Source organism: Durio zibethinus, chromosome 5 (genome assembly GCF_047325235.1).
Source record: "Durio zibethinus cultivar Kanyao isolate XHJ-2024 chromosome 5, ASM4732523v1, whole genome shotgun sequence".
NCBI lineage: Eukaryota > Viridiplantae > Streptophyta > Magnoliopsida > Malvales > Malvaceae > Durio > Durio zibethinus.
In genome coordinates, this window is record NC_143166.1 from 33,014,151 (window position 1) to 33,036,225 (window position 22,075).

Here is a 22,075-nt window from a genome sequence, read left to right on the forward strand (position 1 = left end):
AAATTAATAAATCAAATCAATTAAATTCGATTCGAATCATATAAAATTTAAATTTATAAAATTATAATATTAAAAAAATTGTATGAAATTCAATCCTATCTAACAAATTATCAGCCCTAATTTCAGGTAACTTATTAGCATTAATAAATTGGAAAAAAATGAACCATGTTATCACATTAAGATTATGTAGGGGAGAAGATTTACCCTTCAAAAAGAAATGAAGAGTTGAACTTAATCGGTAGTTTCCAACTGTACGTCAATGCCTTTTTTTTTTTTTTTCTCATTTATCTACCATTCATCATTATCATTATCTCAAAAGGGGCTGAAGATGACAATAGATTCTTTAGTATTATTATTATTAATTTTTTTTTTGGCTTTGTCGTTTTTTGGTCTGAAGGGGGACAACATGAAAGAGCAATGTTTCTCTTACACGTTTACCAGAAGATCCAATTACAAAAAAAAAAAAAAAATGAAGTCAAATTCTACTGAGGAAACAAAGAAAATCCAACTTTATTTGGAAATGACATCTGTGGGAGAAGCTGCATGCTTGCTGTTGCTAAGAAAGTGTCTGATGTTCAAAGACAACAATCAATGAGAAAAAAGAAAAACCATCAGTCATCCCCCAATTCCAATGACTACAAACATCTTTAGCTATGAAACTTTATGTATTAAAGTATTATCACTCAACCATGGTTCCATGAACCTATAATTTGATCTTTGATTGATGATCAAATACATTGCATATTCAAGGGTTGTTTGGATTTTTCTTTCAAATCACCACTTTTGTTCCTTTGGGCTGCTCAAAATCATCCTAAAAGTCTCCAATTCTATATGTACCAATGGATAAGGGAAATTTTCCCCTCCACCTTTTAACCTTTAATACAACTTATATGGCAATTGATTGACTAGGAAGATAGGTGGAAGAGATTTTACTTGAGCTATGATTTGATTGTCACATATGGTTGAACTCAACTATTTCAGTATATAAATTTATGTATTTATCATTGAGTCAATTAGTTAAGCATAATAAATAGCGCAATTAATTACAAATATAGTCAATTTGTCACCGTTAATTACATATAAAGTTTTGAAGAACAAATTTTAAGTCGAGATTAAATTTAATTCAAAATATTTTTTATTTAAATATAATTTAAGATACATTTTAAAAACTAATATTTTAATCAAAACAATTCTATACTTCTACACTGCATGTGGTAGGAAACCATAACAATGTGAAATAATGAGTATAAAATTGTGGGATTCAATAATTCAATTGTAAAAAAATATTTAATATGATATTTAAATTATAAATCTATTAATTAATATGATATTTAAAAAATTATTTATTCATTGTATATTATCATTCGAAGTTAATAATATTAAAAATAAATATTATTTTAATTAATAAGAATATAATTTAAATATTAAATTAAAAATATTTAAAATTTAAATATAAAATAAAATATTTTATTATAATTTATAAACCATTCGTAATAGTAACTTTTTTTCCACGTCATTGAACTACTGTTTAAGCACTTCAAGCCTATAAAAGTGGAGTCTTTGAATTTCGACATAGAATGAAAGCACTAGTAATTAAGGGTGTGGGCAGTGGTGGGCAGCTCGGTTATGGGGGTGTGGGGGGCGGGGAGGGGGGGGGGGGGCAATGTGCAGGACTCAGGAGCCTTTGAGTTTTTTGGAAAGCTAATATCAGTGTGTCGCAACAAAATGCAGGAAGGTGGAGGCAGCACGCTACCAAAAGGCGAAGCTACAAAATAAAAAAGGTTGTTAAAACGATGAGCAACGTGATGGAAAATGAGGTGGGAATGTGGAATTGTGAATTGACAGTAGATTCCCTTTGAATTATTATTATTATTATCATTTTTTTTATTGGCATCCCCACCTTTTTAAATGGGTTACGGACGTTTCCACTTGGTCAAATTATACTAATTACCAAACAGTTCACGGATAAATAAGACTATGACGTGGGCATTTCCCACATCCCTAAATTTAGCCCCCCCTCAACCCCCACTTCATCTATCTCTAAAAAAAAAAACAATATGTAAATAAAAAAATTTGTTTGATATGGATGATCTGTCTGAAAATTACGATTATTTATATTTAATAATTATATCATTTTATTTGATAATAATTTAAATTTTTTATATGATAGTGATTTTAAATTATTAAAGATAATAAAATAATTACCTTGATATATGATATGATTTTTAATCTAATGAAGATTGGTGATTTTTAATTTAATTTTTTTATTAATTTATCCAGATGAAAGATGTACTTAACATTATCTTAGAAAGTTAATTAGTAAAAATTTTTAAAAATTTATTTTTAAATAAATTATTTAAAAAAATTTTCTATTACAATTGAATAAATATTTATTGATTTTAAAAATAATAAAATTATTTAATAAATTTTTATAACTTATTTTTATCAAAATTGATTTATATTTTATATTTTATAGTTTTATTTTGGATATTTTATATTTTATGATTTATTTTTCATATAATTCTAAATATAATGATTTAAGATCATTAATGATTTATAATATTATATCAAATATAATAATATAAGATCAACAATAACTAAATTACTTTGATAATTTTATCATTCTGATAATTAGATTACTATAATAATCTTTAAAAAAAAAATCAAACATTACCTAAATGAATCAAAGAGATTTGCTGTTATATTACTCGTTTCATTGTGAGGGTTAATAAAGTGATAATATTTTTTAAAAAGTAATAAAAATAATAAAATATATAATAATTTTTTAAATTTATTCATAAAGCTAAAAATTTTATTACTAAATTTAAACTAATTCATAATTTAAAATCTTTCTCATTTATGTTATTATAAGAGATTATTATCCATTAAAATATTAAATTTCTTTTAAGAAGATAGATTTGAATTTAATTTTTTAAAATAAAAATACATATTATATTTTATCATTTAATCAAATACCCAAATGCAAGATAATGATTTTTTAATTCTCAACATAAAATCAAAGCTAAGTGTAACCATATAGTTACATACCATACGCTAAACAAGCAAATGAACGCTTATTTTGATAGATATCCCTGTCAATATGAACAAAATCTTTTGTTTTTTTTATAATTTGCTTCGCAAATATCAGAATTTTCGAGTCATTCAAGACAAACAGTCAATGAGATGAAAAAAATTGTTAAAAAGTGAAGGGCACTACGAGACGATAACATTGTAATCTGTCGAGCAATGGGTCAATGTCATATCTTTTTTCCACATTGAATCAGAATCCACGGCGATGCTGACTGTTGAGTGTTGTTGATGGTGCTTGTTCCCTTTCAACCCCCCTGACCTACTGCAGTTTGGATGGCCAAAGTTTTCCAAGATTACTCTGGCTTGTCACGTGTACTTTTTTAGACGAAGGCTGGCCAGTGGCCATGGTTCGTAATGATGAACTGATAATACTGCACGTACCACTTAGGGAGTTGGGACGACCTTGACCCTTGTCTCGTTCCAGGCTTAAGATTGGATTTGGGCCATTCTAGATTAGGTTTTTGCTTGAATTACTGGAAACTTGGCAAATAGTTGCAGGGATGATAAAGATGGATGAAACCGATAATTGATTACAGAAATATACTAGGTTCCGGGCTTAAGACCCTACTGTTTCTCAATGCCACCAGCATAACACAAAGAATCCAATCAAAACATTCTTGGAAGAAGGTCAGCCCTGTTTGCTCTCTTTTTCCTTGAGGGCTTGTGTACTGGGTTTGTTTTGATTCTTGTTGATATCACTAATACTCCTATTTTCTGGCCAGAAAAAAAATTCTTTAGCTCATAGAGAAGGAAACTCATATAATCACATCCACATCAATTCATAATATATGTCTAACTGAAGAACAGATTTCTCCAGCATTCAAGCTCAATCTTGGACAATCAATACTTTTATTTTTTTCAGGCATCTCTCTTCACAAGAACCAAGCGTCCAAGCCATTACAATTGACTTTTGAAGGGCTACAGGGCAACACACCAAAGGTTTTAAATTGACATGGATTTCATTTTTATTGTCAACTATGTAACTCACATCACACACCCATTTTCCCCCAAAATTCTCGAGATGTGACTTGAACCATTTAAACAGCCAAAGACAGTGATGTAAACAGCATACAAAAAACTTTTAAGATGCTTGATGAACCTAATCAACCATGACATATCCTTGTTCTAAACTATATGAAACTCCTGTAGATATCCATTTCCCCTGAGATATTTTCAAACCAATTTCTTTACAAATATCAGAGTTGACCTTTACACAAACAACTTCAGGCCCAGAACACACTCTCTATGGCACATAATTAAGTCAAAACAACATCAAATGGACGCAAATAGATTCATTCTGGTATTTGGCGATCTCAACATGTTTATTTTCTAAAAGTTCATCAGAATTATCAATATTCAACCAACCAAAAACACAGAAGAAAAAGAGAGGCAAAAAAATTAGAAGAGCACCATGGGGGTTACAGCATAAACTTTTATAAACACTAACATAATACTTCGGTTATTAACAACAAAATGAGGCAAGTCAAATTAAATTAAACCTAATGATTGATAACTACAGTAATTACAACTTAAAATCAAATGTAGATTCCAACCAGTACCCAATTGAAGATGGCGCATTTCATCCATGAATCACCTGCAAAGTTGCTAACTTTGTCTCTCTAGAAACTGTGCTTCAATCCAAGCCCATGCTTGCCATAAACACACCCAGGCTTCACATACAAAAATGGTGACTTTTTTGAAGTATGCATCTTGGCAAAATCCCTCTTCCCTAATTTCCTCATCCTTTGCCTACCAAATTTCCCACTCAATGCCCGTGGTACCAACTCATCATCCAAATCAAACCCATCATCCTCATAGTCATCCTCCTCCTCATCATACCCATCACCATCATCCTCTTCTTGGTCACCAATGTGTGGCTCACCATACCCATTACTGAATGGCTCATAATCAAGGTGATGATGATGATGATGATCATCATCATCACCATCTTGAATCAGGTGAGGGATCAGGCTGTCCTTTGGGGAGGAAGAAAGGGAAGAGTGCCAAGAAGCATCAGAGAGAGATAGGACATCATCATCATCAGAATCAGAGGAGTTAACGAATTCCCAATAAGAAATATCATTTTCTTCTTCTTCTTCTTCTCCTCTGAAGAAAATTCCCTGCGGGTCTTCTTTCACGGTTGGGAAAACAACAACCTCAGATCTGGTTTCCTTCTCCATTTTCACTCCTTTGTTGGCTTGTTTTTCACTCGTAATTTAGTGATTGGTAGGTTTCTCTCTGAGTCTCAAGTTTCTTAAGCAATCCATTCCTGCCTTTGGAGATCTTTTAGGAAGGTACATGTTGCGGATCACGTGTCACTTTCTTTTTACATCGGTCCACGTCTTGTCAACCAATATCTGTAAGCCACGTGTAAAAGTGATTCCCTTCCCTCCTTCGCCTAGAAGTTCTCCATTTTTCCTTTGTTTTAAGTTTTTTAAGAGAAAAAAATAAAGGAAAAAAGAAAAGTTGAATTCCTCTTTACTTTATTTTTTTTTGGATCCTCCTTTTCTCTTGCCAGACTAGACTCCGATAGCAAAGGGCATGGGTTCTTTAAAACTTGGCCTAATATAATGCACATAATACTGTTTAAAAAATAGTGTAAAAAATTTCATAAGAAGATCTGTTTGTGTGTATTTTTTCTAACCAAACGGTTAATTTTAATAAAAAAATCGTATATTATTATATACTTAAATACAACAAATTTACAAAATCAAAGAAATATTACTATCAAACAAATCTTAAGTTTTTCTTTTATAATTGAAATTATTGGAGATTGAGCTCAAATCACTAATTTAGTTTATATTTTGTCATCAAATCACGGTTGATATTAAAAAAAAAAAACTAATTTTGTATGCAATTTTAACTGCAAATATGCGACTGGCAATAGATGAATCATCAACCCAGCTCGTTGCATGTGCTTGTCGTTTACCCAGTCATTTTTCTTTTTAAAAGCTTGCAATGGAAAATTATGTTTATGAAAGCAAAATCTATTTTTTTCGTATATACTAGCAATCAGAATGCTTTACACTCATTCCCACCAACACTCACGCTAAACAAACCAATGCTTCGCTTCGGATGTACGGTTGGATGAGCGGTGAGAGGAATTGAACCGCATCCCCTACCGTCCATCCAAATGACGAACAAGTATCAAAGGCTAAAACAACCATTGCTGAATGCTGATCCATGATTCATAGCCATTGCCCACTTCTGTTGCAGGGAACCTAAATAGGAAACACAACCGGGAAAGTAAACAGAGAAAGAGGTAATGCACAAAATATACAAAAAGTTTCAGGCATTTAAATAGAAAAAATATAGCTTTGCTGCCAATCAATGAAAACTTAAAAAGCATCACAGGAAGTAGGCAGAATTGCCAGACGACATCCGCATATATTGACGTGTGAGTCATAACTATTGCCATCATCTATTTTAACAAGGGCCTTGCCCGTGAAAGAATAACGAGAATAGCCAAAATCAAAATTCCCAAATTGTTTATTAGATTGAATATAATAATGAAAACAAAAGGCTAAAAAAGTAAATGGTGCAAACAATTTAATTCGAGATGAAATTTTCTTCAGCAATTTTTACCTTCTACCTGAAGATTGAATCAATCAACATGACCGGTTCTGCTGTTCAAAGGATGAGTAAGATGAAGTCTGAAACAAGCCTCAATTTAAGCAGCTCAATCATCGTATTTGTGAAGGAGAACAGAGCAACCCAGAAGCGTCTGCCCCTACCACTGCAAGATCACATACTGTACACAATTGGCCTTCCACGTTAGGCACAAAACGAGTAGTGCAATATGGGCAAGACACATCCTTCTGTCCTCTGTAAATTGGCACATAAGTTGCCCCACATGTCACAAATGGGTTTCTGAAATCATAGTTCAGATGAGAGGCATCGGTCATATTCCTCTCGGCGGCTTGTAGAACTTCCCTCGCTGCCTTAGCTTGATTCTCATTTGTGGGGTTTGTTTCTAGTAGACGTCTGGCAAAGTTAGCTGCTGTAGCCAGGTTCTTTGCCTTGTACCAGACGGTCATTGCATTTTGCAGAGCAAGTCTGAGGTGAGGCAATTGAAGGTTGCAGTGGGTGAAGTATGCAGCAAGCTCCTGTTGGCGCACCGGATTGTCTTTCATTTCTCTTCGCTTAAGCTCCATCTGCAAACCAAGAACATACTCCTTAGCGATAATAATTAACTCCTTGACTCCACAACAATCAATGGAATTGTATGAAGAATGCTGAGGAAGAGCCGAAGCGCCTCAGTAAATTTTCCAGCTGTTGTGGCCTTGTAACCAGCCTTCAGCTTTTCATCCAACTGAGAAAAATTGAACACAAGAGCTGGTGGACACCTCACATTAGGACTAACAGACTCACTCCATCCCCTCTCAACTGCCAAGGACACCACAGGAGCAGATGAAAATGCACGAAGATAGCTATGGCTGCCAGCATGAAGATCAAGAAACATGGATTTCAAAGGACCAAAGTTTCTTATGCCAAGTTGCCTGCTCAGCAAACGCGTTGCTGTATCAAAATTGCCAGCTGCTGCATGTTCAGCAGCAAGGGATGATCTTTGAATCCAAATCTGACTTACAAGCATACCTGGAGTTGGTGCCACAAAAACAGAAGAATGGGCACTACTGGAAACCTTTTGGGTGTCTGCCTCAGGGGGAAGTTCCAGATCTTCAAGGTCCCATCCACCCTGCTCGTCATTTTCTTCAGCCATTTCCCCATCCTCCAAAATTGCAGTAACATCCCCATTCTGTAAGCCATCAACATCAACCACATCAAGATCTTCACCCCAATCACCTTCTGCACCCTCCTCCTCTTCATCCACAGCACCCCTTCCAATACTATCCAATCCACCATCAAATATGCCCTTCACGACTCTCAGAAGGGGCCAATCACCACCACGCGTAATGGGGGCTGGAGGCATCAATCGGGAAGGTTTTTTCCCCTCTGGCAGAGGAGGGACATCATCTCCCAACTCAGCTGCTAAACTTTCGGCCACATCCTGTAGCCCATGGACGGATGCTGTAATATATGCAAGAGGCAAGTGACCAGCATTCTCCAAGATCTTAACACGTTCCTGGATATCACCAAGATCTAAAGCATTGTGAAACTGACCCATAATATCGTTCTTAACTTCTGCAATTTTCAGCATCTTTGACAGCTTTTCTAGGTTACCATTTATCAGATAGAGAAAAGACAATCTCTCAAAGTTCTTTGTCGTCTGGTAGGCATATTCCACTATACCTGCATTGCCTTGGCGAAGGGCCTCCACACCCAACCTATACCAATGATCTTTGTCATCAATCTCCTTAGCTGATGCAACAGCAATTTGAATGTTCCCACTCCCTAGAGCCAAATTAAAGCGTGTTTTCTCATCTTTCACAAAATGGAGAGCCACTTCAGGAAACCCCTTCTGTTGCAGATAAGCAATCATGGCCTCACCACAAAGCTGGGAGTTTCTTATCATGCTCATAACATGATCATATCTCTTCCGAAGCAGAGACAGCTTGAAAATGTATTCTGTAGCATCAATGACCATAATTTTATTCTTGCCATTACGATCCAGGCAGAATATGGTATTTCTGGAAATCTTAGTTATGTATATAGGAACATCAAGTGTTCGGATTATTCCACTATCTCCATTGGGAAGGCAGTATTTTATATGGTTTAGAGTGGTGTAAATAAAAACACCATTTTCATCTCAGGCTCCACTCTTAACACGTATTGTCTCATGAAAAGTGCACTGGTGCACAAACTTCTTGCTTGTAATGGTAATGGAATGCTTGCTGAGCAAGGCAACACTCTCCATGTCATTAGACCAAACAACGTACTTCACAAAAGGGGTTTGCAGACCACCAAGAACAAGCCTCTGCTGGAGATCAAATATAACTACTCTATCATCTGACCTACACAACAAGTTACCTGTTCCAGCATAAAATATTGCATCCGTAGGAACTGGGAGGCCACATTTTTTAACCACCTCATTGTTTAAATTTTTTATTAAGACTTGGTTGTTGCCTTTGTCAAGCACGGCAAACCGATTCCGAGCCACAAATATAGCAGAATTACGAGGACCTCTCTTTGCCTCCTGCAAACTGTCACCCCTACCAATGCTGTCTTTTGGTATCACATACAACTCATAAGATCCTCCATCCACATCTAAGCAGATAAGAACAGCATTTTCTGTAGGACTGTAAGAAAGAGTCCTTGGACTTTGATTCAGGTTTGTGGAACCAGACCGTCGAAATGGAATTAATTGTGCCTATCTTTGAGTTGAAAAGTCATAATACCTTAAAAACCGATCCTTGGCATAAAATAGAGAATCCCCACTCACAGCAAAAGCAGGTCGTTCTCTCTAGCTTAAATACTATCATGCCACCGTCATGTCCAGCTGCCAAAAGATTCATCTCAGGATGAGCAGCAAGAATCCAGAACCTGTCATGTTCTCGACGGAACGTTTGAAGTCCAGTTCGCTTTGTTACATCCCACACACAAATACTTTTATCCTCGGAATTAGATACAATGATGTCTTGTTTGGCATGGAACATAACACATGACACATTATTCATGTGCCCTCTCAAGGTATCCACTTCCCAAGCCTTTGTATCTGCAAATAAATAGACAATAATTTACTTAATCCGACAATAATTCAGGAGTATAAATTCCCTACAGGACAAAAATTTCATTCATCTGCTTAGCAGGTTGTATTTACACAGCCAAGATAGTAAAATAAAATGAAGAAGTTGAGGTAGCTTGATTCAAACATCAAGGGCCATGTAGCATATATCAAACTTAAAGAAAAACAAAATTAGGTAAGGTAAGGTTTTATGAATATTTTAATTGGTCAACAAATGCATTTACAAAAAGGTTTAATCGATAAATTTAGCACATGGAATATAAGTGGAGAGGTATGCAAAGTTTGCTATAATTACCATTCATACGCCACAATTTCACTTGGCGATCATCTGCTCCGGAGACTATCAAAGGTAAGGTGGGATGAAATGCAGCCCAATTTACTCCTCGGTCATGACCTTCCAACACATACTTAACAACTGCATCGACACCACCAAAAAGATCTGTGTTCATCTGACTCAACCGTAAAATGTCATCTGCCGGGGAGGCAGTCTTCTTTTTCAAGGAACCAATATCCCAAACTCAAACAGTTTGATCAAGGGAGGCCGAGACAACGAGGTCTTCTTTAAGATGGAATGAGGCACACATAACATAATGATTATGACCAGTCAACACGGAGATGCAAGTTCGTGACTGCCAGTTCCATATGCGAATAGTCTGATCATCACTGGCACTCACAATCCATGGATGCTCATGATGAAATTGCACAGTACGAATATAATCAAGATGTCCAAGAAGGGTGAAAAGACATTTATGCAACTTGTAGTTCCAGACCTTTATCTTGTAATCATCCCCTGACAAAAGCCACCAATCTTTTAGTATCATTGCTATTGCACAAGTACCCTATGCTTTGTAAAAAGATAAAAGAGCACAAATAGAAAATTTTAAGCCAATAAAATTTTCAAATTCAGACCTTCCTTGCCCATGTTGACCAGTTCTAGAAATTTTGAAATTATTAAATTCAACAGCATCCCTTTTCAGCAATAATTCAGTCACACAGAAGTTTAATATCTAAGGTGCAAGGATGAGTAGAAAGTTTTCACTCTTGGTTTAAACAAGGGAAAAGTGCTATAAAGTTATTTCTAGACAGTGTAGCCTTACTCCAAAAGCACAATAATATTTGTTGTAATCCTAAATTGTACCTTCATAATTTTATTTATAAATAACCTAAATTTGATTGGTCATAAAACCTTATTAAATAAATCTATACTGCCTTATTGGGTAGGATAACTTCTGCTGTGGGTTATTATTAACCCATAGTATCGAAATGGGTTTTTTACAAGAAAGAATTACTTCTACCAAGGAGGGATCCATAACTTCTATTCTAGCAGTTTATGTACCCGCAGATGATATTGACCAACCCTGCCCCTGCCACAACATTTGCACTTTTGATGCTACTACCATATTATCAAGAGGATTAGCTATGTTTCCTTAATTCTAATGATATAGTCACTAATATAAGTGAAATGCAAATCTCATTAAAATTGAATTTAAATTATTGTGAAATTTTATACATTCCAATATTTTTGTATTTACAAATTCTAACTACATTAAATGCTCAAATATTTAAAACCATTTCCCACCTATTTGTATTCAAACTTTACATTTTAAGAATCTTCATCTCCAAACCTTTTAATTATAGTAATTTACCCTAAAAAATGCATCAAATAAAACAAATAGGAAATTATTCATTCACTAAATCACAGGTTTTATTACAAAGATGGGGACCCTCTTATAGAGAAAATCACAGGTTGTATTAACAGATGGGCTGTTAAGAGTCTTTTATGCTGGCAAACTTCAGTTAATTCAGTCTATTCTATTAAGCATGCAGTACTATTAGTTACATATCTTTGTTCTTCCAGCTAGGGTGATTAATAAGATCAACCAGCTTTGCAAAACATTCCTGTGGAAAGGCAAAGAAGATGGTGCCAAGGAAGCCAAAGTGGGATGGGACATAGTTTGCTGTCCCAAAAGTGAAGCTAGTTTGAGGCAGAAAAGTTTGAGAATTCGATATGCTGCCTGTATCTTAAGGCACATTTGGTCTCTCTTTTTCAGATCAAGCTCTCTTTGGGTGGCTTAGGTGCATGCTTACTACCTCAAAAACAAGAGTTTTTTTGTTTTTAGATCTCCATCCCAAATTCCAGTAGTTGGCATTGGAGAAAGCTCTTGCATTTAAGGGATACTACCAGGTCATTAATTTCTACTAACCGTAATGTAGATGTGCATATCAAGAAGGTCTAAACCAAGTCCTACGACATGAATCTCTAGAGTAAATCTAGATCCAGCAGTATCATACGCATCAGATTTCTCAAATGTCATGCCTTAAAAGAATAAAAAGCTCCAGAATTCAAGCTAATCCAATCCCAACTAATCAGCAAATTCCACAATTTCATATCTAAATCCATAGATCACTAATATAATCAATGCAATTTAGTAAACAGAGACAAAATTGAGGGGAAAAGAAAAGAAATCTGAACCTCCAGAGACAAACAAAGGCTGAGACATGTGGAAATGGACTCCACGAACAGGGCCATCGTGTTCGTCGAATCGATCAATCAGAGTCACCATTCGATAGTCCCATAACTGGATAACGCCACTGTGGAGACTGGCTAAGATCCATGGCCTCTTAGTATGGAAACTCAGTCCCTTCACTCTGTTACTATTCGTCTCAAACTTCGTCAACATTTTCTTCTTTCTCTCCAACTGCCAATTCTCTGCATAACCAAACCAAATCAAATCCAACGTCTAAATAAAGTTATCCGCGTATCCAAACAGGGAGAATCAATTTGGGAATTGAACAAAGAGATGATAAGAAATTACATCATATCTGATTCAACATCTAAAAAAATAAAGAACAAAAATGAGAAGAAACTATCTTTCGTCTAATATGAAAAGAAAAGAGAGTCTTTGATCCTCCCTTTCTCTAAGGTCCGAGCCTTTTTTATTGGAACTTTGTTCTTGTTTCTACAGTATTCTTCCATCCTGTTTTAAATCTTTTACGACAACGATTTGGTAAGGTAAAACTAAAAATGCTACAGTTTGAAAGGTTAATGGGTATTACTCGTAATTAAAACTGTTAATTTTAAATACGATCTAAAAATGATACAAACAAATTTATATATAAATATAGTATAATCGTATCTTATATTTTAATTGTGTTAATGTCGTATTGTGTTTATATCAAAACCCTTAAAACATGATATTATTTATAATATAAAAGAATTTTAAAAGTTATTTTAATTTATTTAAAAAATAAATTAATAATCATATTTATTATATAGCTTTGTTGTTTAAATATAATGTAAATATTTAATTTTTAAATAATTTTTATTTAAATATTAATTTAAATATATTTATTTATATAAATAAATAGATTAATCTTATCTAATAGTATTATTCATATATAATCATATTAATTATATTGTGTTATGATTAATTATTTATATAATTAATCATGTATAATCGTGTTATTCATATATATCTTATTAATCGTATGATATCATATTAATTAAATATAAATTAATTTTAAATATATTAATCAATCATGTCACGTGTAATGTTTATAATAAATATATCATATTAATATTTAAATTATTTGTCATTCAAATATTCATGTATTCATGTTAAAATTATTTTAATAATATTTGAAATTCTGTCTCGTACAAAATAAAATATGATGATATAAATTATCAAATATACCCCAAAACTATGTAATTGTAAAGGCTGAATCACCGAAGAAAATATTACATAAAACGACAACGTAAAAACTATAAAATCAATGAGTTTCAAAAAAAAAAAATTTCTATAATTTTTTTATTCATAAAATATTCTTAAATTTCATTCTTACATTTCTTAGAATTCATCAAAAGCAAATTTATTTACGTCTCAAACATAATAAATTCAAAAAAATTATCCTTTCATAACCTTTTAACAAATTCAAATTTAAAATAAACAAGAAATAAATAATTTTTTATCACTTGGTCTAACATCAATTATTTTTTATTTGATACTTTGAATTAATTAATTTATAAGCAAATTTTGAAACTATACTTAAAAATTTTTATTGAATGTCACATTTAGCAAATGTTAAGAAAAAACAAACAGCTAAACATTAAAACATCAAAGATGAAAGAAGATTATCCATGAACACTATTCCATAAAAATTGTACACTGATTCGGATAGATACATATTTGGTGATGTACACGTCATTTATCAAAATTTACAGCCTGGTTACTGTATCCTTAGGCTGACTAATGGCAAAATTGGGCCAATTATGGAGTCGTATTTGGGCCTTTTGAGAAAGGTTAGATGCAGAGGAGAGAAGAGGAGAGACTGGACATACGCCTACAGTAGTTTACATGAGGGGTCAGCCCATTTGAAATATATGGAAAAAAAAGAAAGGACGAAAACAGTTTTTAAGTTAAATTCTAGAAAACCCAATCTAAAGTCAAGTAAATTTGGCTGTCAATTTTAAAAAATAACATTCAACAAGAATGATGTTCAAATCCTATCTCCAGTAATCTCTTCGTTATACCCAATTACTAACTCTTTTTAAAGAAAAAAAAATTCAAATCTTCCCCTATACCCAACTATAGCTTCTTTAACCAAAAATAAAAAAAATAAAATCACATAAATTGTATTCCCTTCCAAAATGCTTCAAATTTTGAATTGGAAAATATCACATGCAGTGGCAAGAAATGAAACCAATCAAAACTCCAGAGAATGAATATGAGTATCACTGAAATCACATCATACATACATATCAATATGTAAGTGCTACCTATGACATATCATCATTTAACAAGGCTTCCATGACTATTCTTGTCTATGAAACAACAAAAAATAAGAATAGCCTGAAAATTGTAGTTCCAAATTCATCCTTACATATGAAAATGATTATGAACTATATTAATAAGAGGAACAAAACAAAAGGCAAAGGAAATAGCACAAACAAATTAATTTGGTTCTCGACTTTTTCGTCAGTAACCTGACCTTTAACTCGTAGATATGAATTGATTAACGAGAATGGTTTTGCAGCTAAAAGGATCAGCATGATGAAGTTGAAAGTAGATCAAATTCCTGCAGCTTCATCGTATCTGTGAGGGAGAACAGAGCAACCCTGATGCATCTGCCCCTACCAATGCTAGATCACACACTGTACACAATTGCCCTTCCTGGCTAGGCACAAAGCGAGTAGTGCAATACGGGCAAGAGACATCTTTCTGTCCTCTGTAAATTGGCACATAAGTTGCCCCACATGTCACAAATGGGTTTCTGAAATCATAGTTCAGCTGAGACGCATCTGTCATATTCCTCTCAGCAGCTTGTAGCACTTGCCTCGCTGCCTTAGCTTGATTCTCGTTTGTGGGGTTTGATTCTAGTAGACGTCTGGCAAAGTTAGCTGCTGTAGCCAGGTTCTTTGCCTTGAAGCAGACGGTCATTGCATTTTGCAGAGCAAGTCTGAGGTGAGGTAATTGAAGGTTGCAGTGAGTGAAGTAGGCAGCAAGCTCCTGCTGGCGCACCAGATTGTCTTTCATTTCTCTTCGCTTGAGCTCCATCTGCAGGCCAAGAACATACTCCTTAGTGATAATAATTAACTCCTTGACTTCATCAACTTCCCTCCTTGACTCCACAACAATCAATGGAATTGTATGAAGAATGCTGAGGAAGAGCCGAAGCGCCTCAGTAAATTTTCCAGCTGTTGTGGCCTTGTAACCAGCCTTCAGCTTTTCATCCAACTGAGAAAAATTGAACACAAGAGCTGGTGGACACCTCACATTAGGACTAACAGACTCACTCCATCCCCTCTCAACTGCTAAGGACACCACAGGAGCGGATGAAAAAGCACGAAGATAGCTATGGCTGCCAGCATGAAGATCAAGAAACATGGATTTCAAAGGACCAAAGTTTCTCATGCCAAGTTGCCTGCCCAGCAAATGCATTGCCGTATCAAAATTGCCAGCTGCTGCATGTTCAGCAGCAAGAGATGATCTTTGAATCCAAATCTGACTTACAGGCATACCCGGAGTTGGTGCCACAAAAATAGAAGAATGGGCATTGCTGGAAACCTTTGGGGTGTCTGCCTCAGGGGGAAGTTCCAGATCTTCAAGGTCCCATCCACCCTCCTCCTCATTTTCTTCAGCCATTTCCCCATCCTCCAAAATTGCAGTAACATCCCCGTTCTGTAAGCCATCAACATCGACCACATCAAGATCTTCACCCCAATCACCTTCTGCACCCTCCTCCTCTTCATCCACAGCACCCCTTCCAATACTATCCAATCCACCATCAAATAGGCCCTTCACGACTCTCAGAAGAGGCCAATCACCACCACATGTAACAGGGGCTGGAGGCATCAATAGGGAAGGTTTTTTCCCCTCTGGCAGAGGAGGGACATCATCTCCCAACTCAGCTGCTAACCTTTCGGCCACATCCTGTAGCCCATGGACAGATGCTGTAATATAAGCAAGAGGCAAGTGACCAGCATTCTCCAAGGTCTTAACACGTTCCTGGATATCACCAAGATACAGAGCATTGTGAAACTGACCCATAATATCGTTCTTAACTTCTGCACTTTTCAGCATCTTGGACAGCTTTTCCAGGTTACCATTTATCAGATAAAGAAAAGACAACCTCTCAAAGTTCTTTGTCCTCTGGTAGGCATATTCCACTATACCAGCATTGCCTTGGCGAAGGGCCTCCACACCCAACCTATACCAATGATCTTTGTCATCAATCTCCTTAGCTGATGCAACAGCAATTTGAATGTTTCCACTCTCCAGAGCCAAATTAAAGCGTGTTTTCTCATCTTTCACAAAATGGAGAGCCACTTCGGGGAAACCCTTCTGTTGCAGATAAGCAATCATGGCCTCACCACAAAGCTGTGAGTTTCTTATCATGCTCATAACCTGATCATATCTCTTCTGAAGCAGAGAGAGCTTGAAAATGTATTCTGTAGCATCAATGACAATAATCTTATTCTTCCCATCACGATCAAGGCAAAATATGGTATTTCCGGAAACCTTAGTTATGTATATGGGAACATCAAGCGTTCGAATTATTCCACTATCTCCATTGGGAAGGCAGTATTTTATATGGTTGAGGGTGGTGTATATAAAAACACCATTGTCATCCCAGGCCCCACTCTTAACACGTATTGTCTCATGAAGAGTGCACTGGTGCACAAGCTTCTTGTTAGTAATGATAATGGTATGCTTGCTAAGCAAAGCAACACTCTCCATGTCATTAGACCAAACAACATACTTCACAAAGGGGGTTTGAAGATCACCAAGAACAAGCCTCTGCTGGAGATCAAATATAACTACTCTATCCTCTGACCTACACAACAAGTTGCCTGTACCAGCATAAAATATTGCATCCGTAGGCGTTGGGAGGCCACTCCTTTTAACCACCTCATTTTTCAAGTTCTTGATTAAGACTTGGTTGTTGCCTTTGTCAAGCACAGCAAACCGATTCCGAGCCACAAATATAGCAGAATTACCAGGACCTCTCTTTGCCTCCTGCAAACTGTCACCCTTACCAATGCTGTCTTTTGGTATCACATACAACTCATAAGATCCTCCATCCACATCTGAGCAGACAAGAACAGCATTTTCTGTAGGACTGTAAGAAAGAGTCCTTGGACTTTGATTCAGGCTTGTGGTACCAGGCCGTCGTATCGGAATTACTTGTGACTCTCTTTGAGTTGAAAAGTCATAATACCTTAAAAACCGATCCTTGGCATAAAACAGAGAATCCCCAATCACTGCAAAAGCAGGACGTTCTCTCTCTAGCTTAAACACTATCATGCCACTGTCATGTCCAGCTGCCAAAACATTCATCTCAGGATGAACAGCAAGAATCCAGAATCTGTCATGTTCTCGACGGAAAGTTTGAAGTCCAGTTCGCTTTGTTACATCCCACACACGAATGCTTTTATCCTCGGAATTAGATACAATGATGTCTTGTTTGGCATGGAACATAACACAGGACACATTATTCATGTGTCCTCTCAAGGTATCCACTTCCCAAGCCTTTGTCTCTGCAAAGACATAAACAATTTACTCAATCCCACAACAATTCAGGCGTCTAAATTCCTAGCTGCAAAAAATATAATGGAGAAGTTGAGGTAGCTAGGCTTAAAAATCAAGGGCCATGTAGCATATATAAAACTTACAGAAAAACGAATAGGTAAGTTTTTATGAGGATTGTAATTGGCCAATAAGGCTCCGTTTGTTTCATAGAAAATGACTTCTGAAAAATGATTTCTGCAGTTTCAGGTGTTTGTTTGGCAGAAAATTGACTAGTCAACAAAAATTGGCTGGTCAACAAAAAACGACTTGCTGGTCAATAGAAAATAAGACCATTTTCTGGAAATTATCTTACGGATTTGAAAAGGAAAGACATTTTTAGGAAAATAGCTGTTTATGAGTAGACTTATTTATCAATGCTTTTGAGCATAATTTTACTTATAAATAATATTACATTAATAAATAATATTATAATATATTAATAAATAACATAAAGAATAATAAATAGTTTTATTTTAAATATTTTTATATTAACATAATATTTTAATATTAACTATTACTACTAAAATATAATTATTTTTTAATATTAATAATTTTAATAATAAATAATTTCAATATACTTTAATAATAATAATTTTTAATATTTTAATAGTTATATTAATATTATTTGGAAAAAAAAGGATTTTACAAAAAACAACCAAACAATAAAAAATCTCTTTCAATTCAAAAAATGTAAACATTTTCCAGAAATCATTTTTTATGAAACAAACGAAGCCTAAGTATATTTACAAAAAGCTTTAATGAATATATCTAGCAAATGAAATATAAATGTCGAAGAGGGCATAGTTTTCCTATAATTACCATTCATTCGCCACAATTTCACTTGGCGATCATCTGCTCCAGAGACTATCAAAGGTAAGGTGGGATGAAATGCAGCCCAATTTACTCCTCGGTCATGACCTTCCAACACATACTTAACAACTGCATCAACACCACCAAAAAGATCTGTGTTCATCTGACTCAACCGTAAAATATCATCCGCTGGTGAGGCAGTCTTCTTTCTCAAGGCACCAATATCCCATACTCGAACAGTCTGATCAAGGGATGCCGACACAACAAAGTCTTCTTTAGGATGGAATAAAGCACACATAACATAATGATTATGACCAGTTAACACAGAGATACAAGTTCGTGACTGCCAGTTCCATATGCGAATAGTCTGATCGTCACTGGCACTCACAATCCAAGGATGCTCATGATGAAATTGCACAGTACGAATATAATCAAGATGGCCAAGAAGGGTGAAAAGACACCTATGCAACTTGTAGTTCCAAACCTTTATCTTGTAATCATCCCCTGAAAAAAAAAACCATAAACTTTTAGTATCATTTGTATTGCACAAGAACCCTATTCCCTGCAAAAAGAACGAGCACTGCCAGGTCTTCAATTTCTACTGGCCCTAACTCAGATGTGTATATCTGGTTGCCATCAAAATGTGGTGTACATAATGCCGCATCTACAGATCATCTTGGGATTGGACGAGATCAGTGAAACCTAAAGTTTTCCAGGATAGATTGATCTGGTTCCCTCACCACATTCACAAACACTCTTTCATCATCTGGCTTGCAGTCTTGGATGGACTAACTACTCTCTCCAAACTTAGTTCATGAGGGATTGAAATTCCAAATTTGGGCTGCTGTTTATTCAATGATGAGGTGGACTATAGAGAATATTTTTAACACTTGCTGGTTCTCCAAAGTGTCTGACAGAATATCCTCAAGCTCTTATCCATTCAAAGGGATCCTAAAGGCCAGTCAAGAGAGCTATCAGTTCTGCTCAAATCTTCAAGGGGAAATCACTTGTTTCTTGACTTTCGCGCCTGACTTGGTCTGGTTATATCTAGCAATGTACAATCTCAGGCTTCTGCTCTCGAGCAAATGGTGAAGGACATTCAAGCTAAGGTTCAAAGCTAGCCAGATGCAATTGATACACCCAGTAAACAGGAGATTATCTGCTAATTGGAATCCTTTTCAGTGTTAATTTATACATTTTGTTTGCATGAACTTTGTTCGCTTATTGACACTAGTAGCTGATTTTTCTGCTTGATTCGGGTGGTGAAATAAAAATTTTCATTTATCCAAAAAGAAAACAACACAAATAGATTGATACTCTAGAAGTACCACCTATTACACATAAGACAGATGAATAAATTTATATCATATATGTGTTCATGCAGATATGAATGTATCCTTCCTCAAACCCGTGCATAGCGGGAGCTTTCCGCACCGGGCTACCCTCTTTCATGTGTGCATGCAGATACGAATGTATCGTCTATAATTCCATCTACGGTTCGATTGACATTCATTTTCTCGAGAACATCAGATCTAGAAGGTCAAAACCAAGTGCAACTACCAGAAACCTCTATAATACTCTTTATCCAGTATTATCATACGCATCAGATTTGTGCTAATCCAGTCCCAATTAATTCACATTCAAATCGATAGATCACTAAAATAATCAACGAGATTTATGAAGCAGAGATTAAATTGAGGCGAAAAGAAAAGAAATCTGAACCTCCAGAGACAAACAAAGGCTGAGACATGTGGAAATGGACACCGCGAACAGGGCCATCGTGTTCGTCGAATCGATCAATCAGAGTTCCCATTCGATAGTCCCATAACTGGATAACGCCACTGTGGAGACTGGCTAAGATCCATGGCCTCTTAGTGTGGAAACTCAGTCCCTTCACTCTATTACTCTTCGTCTCAAACTTCGTCAACATCTTCTTCTTTTTCTTTTTCTCTTTCTTTCTCTCCAACCACCAATTCTCTGCAAAACCAAACCAAATCAAATCAAATCCAACGTCTAAATAAAGCTATCCGCGTAACGAAACAGGACATCTAAAATTACCTCAGATCTAATCCAACATTTAAGAACACAAATGGAAGCACCTTCGTATCATTCGATTCATATGAAAAGAGAGTTTTCGATTCCCTGTTTCTTTTAAGATCTGAGCTTTTTTAGTAGTGTTAAGAGTTGCTTCTTTGTTATTGTTTGTACAGTCTTTGCCACGGAAGAGTCTTCCCTTCCTGTTTCACAGCTTTTACGATGACGTTTTGTGAAGGTAAAAATATTACCGTTTTAGTTTTTAGACGTTAAATCGGTAAGTAAAAAGTAAAATATTACCGTTGTAATTTTTACAGGTTAAACGTTAAATGCTCTAAGGTCGATGTAAAAAAAAAATTAACCTTAAAATTGATCGAAAAAAGATTAAACTCAATCAAAATTTCAAAAAAATAATATAAAAAATATATAAACAAGTCATTATAATAAACAATTAAATGAGAATGGACAACTTAACACTTTAAAATAAAATATGATGATGAAATTCAAATAAAAGATATGAAAATAACATTATTTAAAATTTTAATAATGATTATTATAAATTTAATAAAATTAAATATTTATATTTCATATTTTTGTATTGACATGAATTATAACATATAATTTTTTGTATAAAATATAATATAAATATATAAATTTTAATATTTTATAAGATACATATACATAAATCTTCAAATTTAAATAAGGATTCAATCAAAACTATAGTTTCGAGGCTTAATTATATACCCACAGACCAAAATTGAAGATATATATACATAACATAAACATATATGTATATATATATATATATATGTATATATATATATATGTATATGGATAATCATCGAATATGAATAAGGATTCAGCTAGAATCATGGCTTTGAGGCCTTTGAGGCTTAATTATATATTCACAGACCAAAATTGAAGATATATGTACATATACATATATATATGTAGATATATACATATGTATATACATATATACATACATACATATATATATACATTCATAAACATATATATATACATAAACATAAACATATATATATACATACATAAACATATACATATACATACATACATATATATATATACACACACATATATATGTATATGTGTATATATATATGGGCATTTGGGAAGGAACCCAGTGGAGAAAAAGATGGGTTGGTCCTGTGGAATACTCCATGCCTTCTTTGCTTCTGGAACAGGATCAGTCTTGCACGATTAAATTGTTCAAAAAATGTATATTTCATGGCTCCAAATCTGGAAATTTTTCATTTTCTTTATCAAGGAGAGACCTACTTTCCCATTTTGCATGCTGAAAATACTTGTGTCTGGAGTCATTTCACCTATGTTTGGGCACCTATTCTGCAATATGCATTGCCCTTAAGAAACTGGACATTCCCCTCTACCGTCGATTCTATGGCCT

General features: G+C 34.7%; 2 protein-coding genes and 1 pseudogene across 3 annotated transcripts; all 3 read right to left on the reverse strand.

Moving 5' to 3' along the window:
• Positions 1-4,508: 4,508 nt before the first annotated feature.
• Positions 4,509-5,411, reverse strand: LOC111282093 (uncharacterized). The gene has a single exon (XM_022870040.2). It carries the CDS (start codon positions 5,268-5,270, stop codon positions 4,710-4,712), a length of 561 nt encoding a protein of 186 aa, XP_022725775.2. The 5' UTR covers positions 5,271-5,411; the 3' UTR covers positions 4,509-4,709.
• Positions 5,412-6,367: 956 nt separating this feature from the next.
• Positions 6,368-12,742, reverse strand: LOC111282893 (coatomer subunit alpha-1-like; annotated as a pseudogene). Its single transcript, XR_016342366.1, has 3 exons — positions 12,207-12,742; positions 10,029-10,523; positions 6,368-9,703 (listed from the first exon to the last, which is right to left on the reverse strand). The product of XR_016342366.1 is annotated as a coatomer subunit alpha-1-like (transcript).
• Positions 12,743-14,446: 1,704 nt separating this feature from the next.
• Positions 14,447-20,756, reverse strand: LOC111282892 (coatomer subunit alpha-1-like). Its single transcript, XM_022871175.2, has 4 exons — positions 20,671-20,756; positions 20,335-20,589; positions 18,622-19,116; positions 14,447-17,771 (listed from the first exon to the last, which is right to left on the reverse strand). Exons 2-4 carry the CDS (start codon positions 20,540-20,542, stop codon positions 14,818-14,820), a joined length of 3,657 nt encoding a protein of 1,218 aa, XP_022726910.2. The 5' UTR covers positions 20,543-20,589; positions 20,671-20,756; the 3' UTR covers positions 14,447-14,817.
• Between the last annotated feature and the right edge of the window lie 1,319 nt (positions 20,757-22,075).